The 13,601-nt window shown below is 36.7% G+C and overlaps 1 protein-coding gene across 1 annotated transcript in view; it reads left to right on the top strand.

Annotated features, from left to right (window-relative positions):
• The window catches only part of TRPM6 (transient receptor potential cation channel subfamily M member 6), a 166,895-nt gene that overhangs the window by 77,586 nt on the left and 75,708 nt on the right, over window positions 1–13,601 (top strand). Inside the window, exons 13-17 of the mRNA XM_024930189.3 lie at window positions 910–963; window positions 3,600–3,740; window positions 7,883–7,975; window positions 9,596–9,873; window positions 11,284–11,512. Of these exons, the coding sequence (XP_024785957.2) occupies window positions 910–963; window positions 3,600–3,740; window positions 7,883–7,975; window positions 9,596–9,873; window positions 11,284–11,512 (795 nt within the window). The remainder of the gene's footprint in view (window positions 1–909; window positions 964–3,599; window positions 3,741–7,882; window positions 7,976–9,595; window positions 9,874–11,283; window positions 11,513–13,601) is intronic.

The raw sequence follows: 13,601 nt of genomic DNA, 5'->3' as shown, positions 1-13,601 counted from the left end.
CTTGCCTGGTAATTATTTATTAATCAGCTTAAGACTTATTTATCTCCTTGAATATTCTTGTACAAAGATAGTTTATAGATAGACTCTTCAACCAAAGGAGAAACATTCTTACCAATTCTATTTTATCCTAGTAAAAACATAGTTAAAGACTAAATTGTGAATAAGAACAAATTACCTTTTATTGAGTTATTGGAAGTATCTCAACCTAAGGCCACTATTAAAATACTGTTCCTATACCTTTCCCATGTAAACCCTTTGTTGAAACTAGCCTGACTTACACACTGTGAAAACACCAATTGCTCAAGCCATGGACACTTCTTGAAATAGCCTTCCTTGTCCTTTAAATCTTATTCTTTCTTCAATGATTTATTCAAGTCTTGTCTTCTTGATTACTGAAGTTAGTTCACAGTGATTTGTTCCTAGAGTACCAATTATTTGTAACTCTTTTTGAGCCCACACATATTGTTGGTTATTTTTTAGTGTAAGTAGCCACTCTTTTCTATTATTATAAACACTCCAGGAAAATAGTGCTTATATTTGTCATTGAATCCCTGATTGAATATAGTAAGTTTTCAATAAATATTTGTTGCTGGAATGTGCTCGTGTGATAGGATTTGTAATTGTATGATAAAGGATAGTAATAAATTACCTAAGATTCATTTCTATCTCTTATCACATAAAGTCTTTATTATCTACATATTTGCATCTTGCTTTGAAAAATATTTCATATAAATACATCTTCTCTTGGAAAACACCTTCTTTAGAATTAATTGGCTTAAGCGTTGTTACTAAAAATATTGAACACAATTTTCAGTATTCTGAGTTACTTATGCATTCTGAAGTAAAGGTTTTATCCCCCAGCACATGGTAATTAAAGAGAATAATTCTTCCTTTTGTTCTTTATTTCAGAAACAAGGACCTACTAATACACTCCTGCATCATCTCGTCCAAGATGTGAAACAGGTAACCTAATTAAGAAGGCGTGAACATGTCTTTGTGTATTGCCTTAGCTTTGTGTTGGAGGAGTCACTGAATTTTGCTTTGTAAAATGCAGATTTGGATTGTTTTGTTAATTACCTATCTTCTTTACCTTGATTTGAACAAGTTCATCAACAAACCACATTTGTACACTTTTTTCCTTAATTTACTTTATGTTTTAAAAGACTTGATCCATCAGTTAGGTGTTATTTGCTAATAAAAAGCCATGAATCATAGACATGCAATGCTTCTAATCAGAACTTCAGCTTACCCTGATACCATGGTGGTGCCTATGATGATGATACCAGCTGGAAATAAAGAACTTTGTGGTTGTGTTATCCTTATTGGAGGACTAATATGTGATTTCCATTGTTTTTGATATCAGTGATAGTTCCGGCACTCTCTTGCTGCTTTTGTGAGTCTGCATTGTTCTAGGCAGTCAGGTGGTTCCCCTCCCTGTTCTATACTCTTGGTCATGTTTTGCTCATGGTGTTCTCACTGAACTGTGAGTTAGGTCAAACTTAAAGTATTTGATTTCCCATTAGTTACCAAAGCCTTCCAACTTTAACAAACTTTTATACCTCAGTTTCTTCTCTTTCCATTACCAGTGACTTTTATCCACATCCCCTGAAAATTGGGAGTACTTTTTATTTATTTGTCACTATGGTTAAAATCCAAGGCACATTTTTAAAATTCTGTTGTTTTTCCAAAGTCTGATATCTTGTTAGAAGGAATGTGAGCTTTCAGTTTATGTTGACGTGGAGAGAGAGCCAGAGTGAAAGGAAGACATATCCTTGTTTTTTTTTTTTTTTTTTTTTGAGATGGAGTTTTGCTCTTGCCCAGGCTGGAGTGCAATGATGCGATCTTGACTCACTGCAACCTCCGCCTCTTGGTTCAAGCGATTCTCCTGCCTCAGCCTCCTGAATAGCTGGGACTACAGATGCCTGCCACCACACCCGGCTACTTTTCTGTATTTTTGGTAGACATGGGGTTTCACCATGTTGGCCAGGCTGGTCTCGAACTCCTGACCTCAGGTGATCCACCCGCCTTGGTCTCCCAAAGTGCTGGGATTACAGGCATGGGCCATCGTGCTCCACCTATTCCTTGGCAAATTAGCAGTAAGCAAAAGTGTCCGTGCTCATGTAAATTTAGTTTGTATTGATTTATGCAATATAAAAATGATTTTATTTTTTTAAACTGTGCCACAGTAAACTGAAAAAAAGTGATGAACTAGGTTAAATATGTTCTAACTAGCAGCAATAAGAGCATTACTTTTGGCATTCCTTGAAAAAAGTAAATTATGCATGTGAAAAAGAAAAATTAAATTATTTACATTCATTCATATATAACTTTATTTCTTGTTCCAAGCTTTGTGAATATTAGTCACAATCTTCATTTCAGAGACCTTGTTCAACACTCTGTGTGCCTTTAAAAATTTACTATAAATGGGCAGTTCAAAAGTGAACAGTTATGAAGAGGTAGTAAGGTGCAATTTAAGTAGTCAAAATAATTTTCATTTAGACTAAGACCCGCATACTTGGAAATCTACCACTCAGCCCTCCTGCCAACCAATCATAACACTTGTCTTGGCACAGCCTCATGGTTTTGTTTGTTTGTTTGTTTGTTTTGCTTTACTGCAATATTCTCTTTATTGTGGTGGTCTCGAACTGAACCCGCAATATCTCTAAGGTATGCCTGTATGGAGTTTCAGATAGTTACTCAGCTTGGCCAAGTGCATATGCTAAACTCTGGGTAGACAAAGACAGACCCTTTCACACAGTCTGTAAAGGAAGACAGACATGCAAGCTGACAACTTCAATACCCTTGTAATATATCCTGTGGGATTTTGGACCATAGGGAAAGTGGATTATAGACACAAAGACCCCCAAATATGCCCTGAAATATAGAAAACACTATACTGTCTATACTGGATTAAGTTCAATTCAAGGAAGAACATGGCTGCATAAGCCTCATGTTTTGGTATCGAATTTGACTTTGTCATTCTATATTCCTTGTTTTCATTTGTTCTACTTCCTCCCATATTCTTGTTTTACATATGATGTAGTCAACGCAGTGCAAAGTGTTATATCCATTTCAACAAAGATAGCTGAAAAGCTAACCCAATGTTAATTTTGGATCACACACATTCAGTGTAGACTTTAAGATTTTACTTCTGTTGGAGTAGCTATATTATTTCTAGTTAAAAAACTCTCTATATACATATTTATTTGTTTGTTTTTCTACTTGTTTAATATTTTTCTCTTCCAATTAGGAACTCAATATGGAATAAAAAATATTTAAATGTATTTTACTCAAACGTGTGTGTATATATGTTTGTGTGCATAAGGAGAGTGAGAGCAAGAGTAAGAGAGAGAGAGCACGCATAGATGGAAGCACACATTTAATGTCTATGAAATGAGAAAACATTAAGGCTAAGATATTTTTCCTTCTGAACTAGCAGATTGTATCAATGGCTGGTCACTTAAATTAATCAGTTTGTAAAGATATTTAAAAGGTATGTCTACCTTCTTGCAATTAATTTGATTATGTTCTAATGGCATGGCAAGAGAAATGAAAGAAGATAACTAAAAGTTAAAAGTCGTTGCATGTTTTTGTTGCAGCATACCCTTCTTTCAGGCTACCGAATAACCTTGATTGACATTGGATTAGTAGTAGAATACCTCATTGGTAGAGCATATCGCAGCAACTACACTAGAAAACATTTCAGAGCCCTCTACAACAACCTCTACAGAAAATACAAGGTAGAGTAATTGAAAAGTGCCCAAGTAAAATTGAGAATGATTAGGAATTGTTGTTTTGGAAAAATGGCCTTGGAAGTTCAGACAAAAATAGCTCCTAAAATGGTCATTTTATTTATGGACATTTGTTATCTGCTGTATGTGAAGTATACTGTACTAAGTGTTGCAGTGTTGGCTTGGGATGCGTAAGGATCAGAAGTTTAGAAACTCTTAAACAGATTTATGAGTAACTAGCCATAATACAAAACAGTATATAATACATGCTATAGTGACATAGAAGTAATGTGATGAGGCAGGTTAGAGGGAGAGATGACTAGTTCTTTTTTTTCTTTTCTTTTTTTCTTCCGAAAATACTGATATCAAAAGCTTAATCAGATTAGATATGTAAACTCATCCTAGTCCATAGTCTGGAGATAACAAACTTGGTATAAGCATGTAGTGATTATATTGAAAGATGCGTGTAGAATATCCTTAAAAACATAAGTGATACATATTTTATTTTCCATGATAGTTTTGAGAATCTAGGAATGTAAAATCAGAGTTGTTGGTTAGTAGTTAGCAGAGGAAACATTGCCTATTTCTTGAAATTGCCATTATGGATTAGCAACCTGAGGAGACTCATTCTTATTAGAAGATGAGGGGAGGATTAGAAAATGTAGTTTTGTGTATTTTTGTTGAGAGAAGAGAAGGAGCAGTAAAGGGCACAGCCTTTGGATATTCAGGTATGTTTCTGCTGTGACAAGGAGACCTTTGTTGCTGGAGAATCAGTGTCATATGGTTTTAAGGGAGGAGACTGGAAAGGCAGTTTGGGGTAAGATTCCATAAACAGCCTAGAATATCAAGCTACTTGGGATCCTTTATAAAGAATCAAGTGACGTGAAAGCCCAGCTTGGCTTTCAGAAATGAAAAAGCAAAACAGGAAAGCCAAATCTGACACAGAAAAATGTTCTTTATTAAGATTTCAAAGGCATAAGGATACACTTAAGGAGGTATCAGCTACTTCATTTAAACAGAACAGACATTGCTGTGAGGTTCCCAGTGACAAGTAGGAGGACTGACTGTGGCGCTGGTGCAGCCCAGTGTGGAGCTTGCTAGGGAAGTTCCCTTAGTGCCCTTTCTTTAAATGGCCTGCCAGTACGAAGTCACCCATTTCTTGGATTGTCTTCCAGTGGAGTGCAGAGTTTATTGTGTGTCATATTAAACTAGACTGTAGTAGTTACAAGCACATGATTTTGGAGTCAAGAGACATCTGGCTAGGACTGCCTCCAATTTTGCTCTTTAGTAGCTGTGTAATCTTGAACAATAAGCTTAACTTCTCTGTGCATGTTTCCTCATCTATAAATGGGAATAGTAATGACCCTTTTATAAATTTGTCAGAAGGATTAAATAATATATGAAAAATCCATGTTCCTGGTACACAGAGGGTGCAGAGTCATCGTTAGTAATAATGGTCATTATGATAATTACTATAATGACACTATTAATTCTATATTACAATAGTAATAATAATTTGGGTGTTGCCTTTAAAAAGTCTTCACCTCATCATTTCTATGTTCAATTTTTATCAACAAAACAGAAACTTAAATAAAGCAGTTCAAAGCCTGTAGTTTGGGCTGGGCATGGTGGCTCACGCCTGTAATCCCAAGACTTTGGGAGGCCAAGGCAGGAGGATTGCTTGAGCCCAGGAATTCGAGACCAGCCTGGGCAACACGGTGAGATCCAGTCTCTAAATAAATAAATAAATAAATACAATAAATTTTTAAAAAGCCTATGGTTTTTTTTTCTCAGTTGTATTTTTTAATGGAAAATTTTAAACATACAAAAATAGAGAATAGTATAATGAATCCACATGTACCTATCACTCAGTTTCAATAACAGCAACAATGGCCAACCTCCTGCCCCCAGATTATTTAAGATCAAATCTTACATCATATCATTTCATTCATAAATTCTTGTGAATATCTCTAAATGAAATGTACTTAGGAAAATGTAATTATGATGCCATTACCATACATAAAAAATGAATAATTCCTTAATATAATCAATGAATAATTCCTTAATATAATGAAATATCCAATCAACATTCACAATGCTTTCTGATTCAGCTGTGAGGGTTTCAATTTAAGCAGTTCCAGCTTTTCTGAACTGGTCTAACTGCTGCTTGCTTGCATTTGACTCTTTGTGTTTTCTGTATTAAGACTTCCAACCTCAAAATAGGCAGGCACTTTTTTTTTTCCAGTCGTCTTTTCGATACTTAAGAAAAACCAACTAGGGCTCTCCTCACCTCCTCCTCATCCCCAAGTCATTATACCACCCTAATGCCTGCCTGGGGCTCCTGGGCATCCCTGCCACAGTCACCCAGGTATAGTTTGCTTTAAGGACACCAATGATCTTAAACTTCAACTTTCAAATTTTCGTCCAGGTGAAAATGTGAAAAATTCACATTCACAGATAGCACGTATTTGTCACATTCTGAGACATATTACTTAAGCAACATCTCAGTTCTATGGCCTCCTCATTTGGTTCTGGAGTAGCATTGTCTGAAAATTGTTTCTATTTTCTTTATAAGTTTCCTCAGTAATGAGGGAGTAATTTCTGGGATTAGCGGCCAGAGCCACTCTTTACTGAACCTGTGGGCTCTTAGTGTGGGCAGATTATCTAGTGGTAAACATTCTCCCTCAACAAGTGAAGACATTCCTTTTTAAGAAATTGCATTAGGGAGCATAGGTTTGCGGATGATCTTCCAAATCAATAGCAAGGTGAAAATGAATCTGTATTTCTTCCTAGGAGAATGACTTAAGTATCAAAAACTAAGAGAGGCCTTAGGAAAAATGGAAACATTCATGCCAAAAGCATCCTGTTTATGGTTTTGCCTCTAAAGTTAACCACAAATTAGGATTGGAGATTTTATCCAATTATGTTAGAAAAATTACTTGATTCAGTCTTTGCTCATTTGAAGGAGTTGTGCTCAGTTGCAATGATCATTTAACCTTTGTTACAGCTAATGTAAAATTAAACTAATTTTAATTAGTCTTTAATTGTTTAAGATGACATTTCAAACAAAATTTTTATTATTTTTCTATTAAAAAGTTCTCCCTCTTTAAACTTTATTTTCCATAAATATTTATAATCATTCATTTGCTATGTGCATATTTTGGGATTTTTTGTGCTTCGGACTTTTCTTTTTTTAGAAACTGATGTTTATTTTACATTAAGCTTATTTCCATGTTGCTTACGAGCCCGTGCAAGGGCAGCTTAAGACCATTCAGTGGTTGCTTCTACCCATTCAGTGGCCTGAGCAGTGGGAGCTGCAGACCGGTCTTCCATGGCAGGCTGAGCGCTCCAGTCTTCAGTAGGGAACTGCTGAATAGTCACAGAGGGCACCTGCATGCCTTCAGACCAGTTTGTAACCTCAGGCTGAGTAGCAGTGAACTCAGGAGCTGAAGCAGTCCATTCACCCTGAAATTCCTCCTTGGTCACCGTGTTTGCAGCAGCAGCCTGCTCTTCTTTTTCAATCTCTTCAGGATCTCTGTAGAAATAGAGATCAGGCAAGCTTATGGTTTTTATCATATTTTATGTTAGTCCCTTTAAGAATGCTTCTTTTTGTTTTTGTATCTCGTTGATGAAAACTTCCTGCTAATGGCAATGAGTTGCGTTGTTACTGGGCCTGGCCACTGGAGTTCCAGTGGAGATATTATATAATACCTGAGAAATTCCATAACTTTCTGACTTAACCTTAACCTTGGAACTGCTTGTGAATGGGAATTTTTTCTTATCAGAACTGTAAATCTTTATTGCCTATTTTGAACTCATTCCAGGGAGAGAACATCCATTCATTCTAATGGAATTTCCACGTAGTGAAGGTATGCAGATATATAATAGGGAACAAAAGAGTGTGTTCTCTAAGATGTTAGGAAATAACAAAATGCACAATGAGATCATTAGAGGCTCTTGTTGGGTGCTAATCATGGATGAGAAACAGAGGCATGGATATTTGGTAGGACACAACATTATATTTGGTTTTCATTATTGTCTAGAAATAAAATATTGTTACCACTATAATCTCCCCTCCTTTTGTTTTATTTTAAAAATAAAATAATAACATGTGCCAGAGAGTGACCAGCTTTGTTCAAAACCTTTCCCAGCACCAGAGACACTCCTCAGGAAATAGAAATGAGTCTGCAGAAAGTACGCTGCACTCCCAGTTCATTAGAACTGCACAGCCATACAAATTCAAGGTACCATTTACTTGTTTTTCGACTTGAAAGGAAAATGTTTTTTGCAGCTCGAGACTGTTTCTTCATTTACATCAAAGAAAGGGAGGTGCAAATAGAGGGACCATTTATAAGTGCCATAAACAGATGGTGCAAGTCAAAAGCATAACACAGCTGTCTGGTAACAACAGTAAGCAAAGGCACAGTGATTCTCTGGACTTGCACTTTAGCCTCTCTTCCTTGCTGCTATCCCTGCTGTGTCTAGGCAGTGACTCAGTCAGGTGATCTATGGGATGGTACTTAAAAAATGTGATCATTAACCCAACACCATACTCTTATGTGCTGTTCCCTAAGGCCAGTTGGATGTGAAGTCTGTTTCCTTCTTTTCCTTCGCTTCTCTGTCGCATTGACTTTTTGCATCTTTTTTTTTTAATTTTTTTCCTTTTTGAGGCTTTCTTGAAATTATTATGAATCTAATATTACAGTATGACAATGATGATGAGTGTGTGTGTGTGTGTTTGTGTGTACAACATTGTTATTCCTCCTAGTCTCATACTCCTCCAGTCCCACTTTACTCTGAGAATAAATGCTTTTGCTCAAGAATTTCCATGCAAATGGTTATTATGTTAGCTGAAAGAGGTTTGCTTTCCATAGCTCCTGGTATGAAAGAGGTATTTTATAAAATTACTCTTGGTCATCATCAATGAACATGAATTCCTTTTATTTATAGAAATAGAGGAAATGGATTATAATTTTTTGCTAAGACCTCTCAAATTAAAAGGAGCAATTATTGAATCTTTAGTATTTGCCAGGCATTATACTGAGTGCTTGGTTGAACTTGGAAGGTGGGTGGGGAGGGGAGGATATAATTGTGTCCGAGAAATGGTCTCATCTTCCTCAAAGTCATAACCGTAGTGCAGTATGATGAGCCCAGAGATAAAGACACACAAAGTGATGATACAGGATTATGTGAGGAGGTAGAATGGCATGATGAATGGGGATTTATCAGGTGGAGAATGGTATTTCATGATCACCTATTACCTTTGCTGATAAATATAATCAGAATAAAGGAAAAGAAACTTCAAATCAATCTATTTGGATACATGTTGGCTACACTAGGGATGTTTTCCCAAAGGGAAGATAATGAATCTATTTGCTAAGTGAGGTTAGAGCTTTTTAAAAATACATCACTCCCATGTATCCAATACGCTATTTCGACCCATTTCCTTGAGAAACTAAAAGTTGTCATGTAGTCTCTATTTCAGCACTCATCGTACTGCTCTGTGGTTATTACTTTGAGGAAGATGGAACCATTTCTCAGGCATTATTATATCTCCCCCTACCCACCCATTTTTCAAATTCAATTAAGCACTCTGGGTATATCCTAAAGAGGCACTGCTTTAAGTTATGCTAAATGACCTTAAGATGTATCAGTTCAGGGACTCTGGATCTGTTAAATGCAACAAGAAGTAGATTACCTTTTATGGTCTAAATTTTGCTTGCTGGCTTGTAAAATCTTATTATTATTTCCATCTCTTTTTTAGTAGTGATTAAAAAATCTCTAGGACACCTGCTGTGTTGAATTAGGTAAAACATCATACATCTGAGTATTTGAAAACTCATTTCTATTTTATTTTCCAACAGGAAAAGTCTATAGTCCTTCATAAATCAAGGAAGAAGTCAAAAGAACAAAATGTATCAGATGACCCTGAGTCTACTGGCTTTCTTTACCCTTACAATGACCTGCTGGTTTGGGCTGTGCTGATGAAAAGGCAGAAGATGGCCATGTTCTTCTGGCAGCATGGAGAGGAGGCCACGGTTAAAGCCGTGATTGCGTGTATCCTCTACCGGGCAATGGCCCATGAAGCTAAGGAGAGTCACATGGTGGATGATGCCTCAGAAGAGTTGAAGAATTACTCAAAGTAAGTGTTCTCTCTTCACTTCATACTAAACATCAACACTTCTTAGAATGGTTAGACACTTTTATCTCTCTCATCTTTAAACTTGTAGGACAAATGGACTTACCGCCATGCATTTTATGGACTCTCCTGTTAAAAGGGTCTTCAGGTATTCTAAGGAGCTTTGTGAAGTAAAGAAAAGAGAGGTGACCTTCAAGTCAGGGGACTTGGGTTCTAGTCCAGCTGTTGACTAATTAGACAAGTCAGTTGACCAGATTTCGGGGCTTTAGTTTCCTAACTATGAAATGTTCAATTAATGATTTTGAAAGCTCCCCCTAACTCTAGAAGTCTTTGATGCTAAATTAAATTAAGACATTGTTTTCATTAAGTGTCTCTCAGGTGGGAAAACAAATAAATGCATTGTCTTAAAGAGCCAGAGAGTAATGGTGGAAAATAGAAGTTAAAAATGCTTTTAGTTTTGAAGTTACTAAAGTGTTATAGTAATGAAGAAAGAATGAAAGCTAGAATCAATGGAAACTAATTTATAATTTTGATGTAAAAATTCCCAGGCTGGAGGCAGAGGTTGCAGTGAACTGAGATCGTGCCACTGCACTCCAGCCTGGCGACAGAGTGAGACTCCGTCAATAAAAAAAAAAAAAAAAAAAAAAATTCCCAGGCTGGGTGCAGTGGCTCACACCTTTAATCTCAGCACTTTGGGACACCAAGGCGGGAGGATTGATTGAGGCCAGGAGTTCAAGACCAGCCTGGGCAACACAGCAAGACCCTGTCTCTACCAAAAAGACAAATTCCAGAGCATGACAATGTCTACCTTTCAGAGGAAACATTCTCCTCGAAAATCACATGGGGGTGTCTCTAGGTCTAGGTCTATAGCTTTCTTAAGTCATGTAGATATTTTATAAAATCTTAAAAAAACAAGTGACTCCACAGCTTTCCTTACTTGCTAGTTGGGTTCTGAATAGTTTTTTTTGTCAAAAAAACAAAAAACAAAAAACACTTTGTTAGGTTTTATCAGGGAGTCCCATACAAACCAAGCTATGTATAAGCCTATGTATAAGTCCCAAACCAAGCTATGTCCAATAGTGTGGAGTGGCTACTCCCTATGAATAGCTCAGGTGTAAATTAAATTCTGTATGCTACAGTGTAAACCTCCTAGTTCTGTTCCTTCAGGAAAGGGAGAAAAATCCCTTTCCTGAGCTGTAATTCCTTTCAAATAGTTTCTGGAAACTAAGATTATTAAGTTGCTGTTTGGTGTTGTTGGCTTTTTTTTTTTTTTTTTTAAGGAAGCCTTATGAATTGATATTTTCTGAGCCTCACATCCAATCTTTTACAATGTTTCTAAATGTTCTAAAATGTTTCTAATAATGCAGCTCTCTCACCTGCCTTTGTTTTCTTAATTGGCCACCGTCATGGCAGACAGTTTGGCCAGCTGGCTCTGGACTTGTTGGAGAAGGCATTCAAGCAGAATGAGCGCATGGCCATGACGCTGTTGACGTATGAACTCAGGAACTGGAGCAATTCGACCTGCCTGAAACTGGCCGTGTCGGGAGGATTACGACCCTTTGTTTCACATACTTGTACCCAGATGCTACTGACAGACATGTGGATGGGGAGGCTGAAAATGAGGAAAAACTCTTGGTTAAAGGTAAATTTACTTTACTTGTCTTATGGAGTTTAATGTTAGTCTTGTATAAAATTCTGTACTCGAGTTACATTTTGTTCCAGAATTGTGTCTTCAGGAAAACCAGTTAATATATTTGAGAGCTCATTTGGAGGTTCTAGCAGGGGACTGCAGCTACTCGTATACCCTTGACGGAAGATTGGTCTTCCTCTATCGGGGATGGTCGTCTTCTGCGACTGAGCGACAGAGCACGCAGCTTTGGGAGGGATGCACATGGAGTGGTGAGGGAGGAAGGGGACACCTGCCTAGCCAGCCAGATCAGCTGAATCAACCCTGGCGATCAATGGGGTGACAGATGTCACAGCCAGATCGCCCTCACATCCCAGTTAATGTATTTGATTCTCACAGAAGATCTGGGGTCTTCCCAGAGGAATCTGTGAAGATGACTTTTATCTCCCATGGCCACAGTTTCCTTTTGAAAAATGGGTATAATTTTACCTGCCCTGTCCACCACAAAGGTGAGGGTGCTTACACGTTAAAAGCATAGACAAACATGCAAGATTTCATTATTACTAGTTGCTATTGCCTCCAATAATTACAACAAAAGTCAATGAGACTTTTTACTGAATTTTTTTCTCAGTGTAAGAATACTAACAGATAATAAACTAAATAGAATTAATAACTTCTGTTGTTCTGCTCACCCAATGTGTGTGTGTGTGTGTATGTGTGTGTGTGTTTTTTTCTTTGAGAGAATAAGTGACTGTTTCATAAGGCTGCCCTCCAATACATTTGTTCATATGACTAACCATCTCAAATTTCTCAGCCTCATCTATTATCTTAAATTATCAAGAATAATTTAGTTGACTGCTAAGGACATTTAATCTTTGACATCAAACCTAAGTCTAAAGGCTTTAGGTTATGGACAAGCTTAAGGAGTACATATACTTATGAAACCAAATAAATAAAAGGAGACAAAGAGTGACTATTAAGAACTACATGTCTGTATTTTATATTTTAATTTTATTTTTCCTAGAGTTCTTAAAAATATGATGTGTCCCAAACATGACTATTTTTCCACTGATGAAATTATAGAAATAAGAGAAATGTCAACCAAAAAGGATCTCAACATAAATCCTTTTAAAGAAAATATCAGAAACAATAATTGTTTTCAGAAGTTCTCCAATGATTTGCTTTGATTGCACCCTTGGAACTGAGGAATCAGAGATGTGAATGGGTTCACCTCTAGCTACATAAGTTCAATGTTCAGGGAGTGAGATAAGATATAGATAGCTGGTAGTTTGAGAAATAATTTTCCTATGTTTCTGTCCTGTATATACTCTAGTTTACTAGAAATCCTTATTTCTGAGAACTTAATGAATTCTTGTTCTTCATATACTTCATACCAAAAAGGAGACTTGTGAAGTAAGACTAAATGTTTTGCCCCAAAACATAGAGTGAGTTAATAATAAAAAAGGCTGAGTTAGCTACTTAAAGTCTCTAAGCTGCAGTAAACATTCTTCTCCAGTGTTTAGATGCTACTTTATCAGTGCTTGGTTGGTGAGTTTTAGAAACACATTTGCAAATAATTGTGAGATGTCCTGGCTAGGCTAATTCCAAGTAGAAGAATACTGTAGGAAAACCATGTAGAGAGATGTGGATGGGAAAACTCATTGTAATGCTCCATCAAATCCCTTAGAGATGGGATACTGATGTTGTCAAATACTATTTCATAAGCCAGCTGTTCTGCAATGCACAAGGGCAACAGAATGTGGGGCCTCTTCAGGAAGTTGTCTAGAGATTAATTAGTACAGTATTACCACTGGGCATGGTAACTGCGATTTTTCCAGACCTAGAAGATTGCATGTATTTTGGGTTGTACATCTGGACAAAAAACAAACACACAAATAAAATCCTATTAGAACTGGAGAAAGTCCAGAGAATCTTCATAGGAGATCAAGCTTTAAAACAGGATGACAAAAGATAATTTCATCATGAAAAAAAAAAAGAAGGTTGACAAGGATATGACTTCGGTTTACCATACTTAATAATGAATGCCAACTAGTCAATTTAAATCTTCTTTTTCATCACTGAATACTAGAATACTAAGGCCTAC

Source organism: Pan paniscus, chromosome 11 (assembly GCF_029289425.2).
Source record: "Pan paniscus chromosome 11, NHGRI_mPanPan1-v2.0_pri, whole genome shotgun sequence".
Classification (NCBI taxonomy): Eukaryota; Metazoa; Chordata; class Mammalia; order Primates; family Hominidae; genus Pan; species Pan paniscus.
This window is presented reverse-complemented; position numbering and strand designations above follow the sequence as displayed.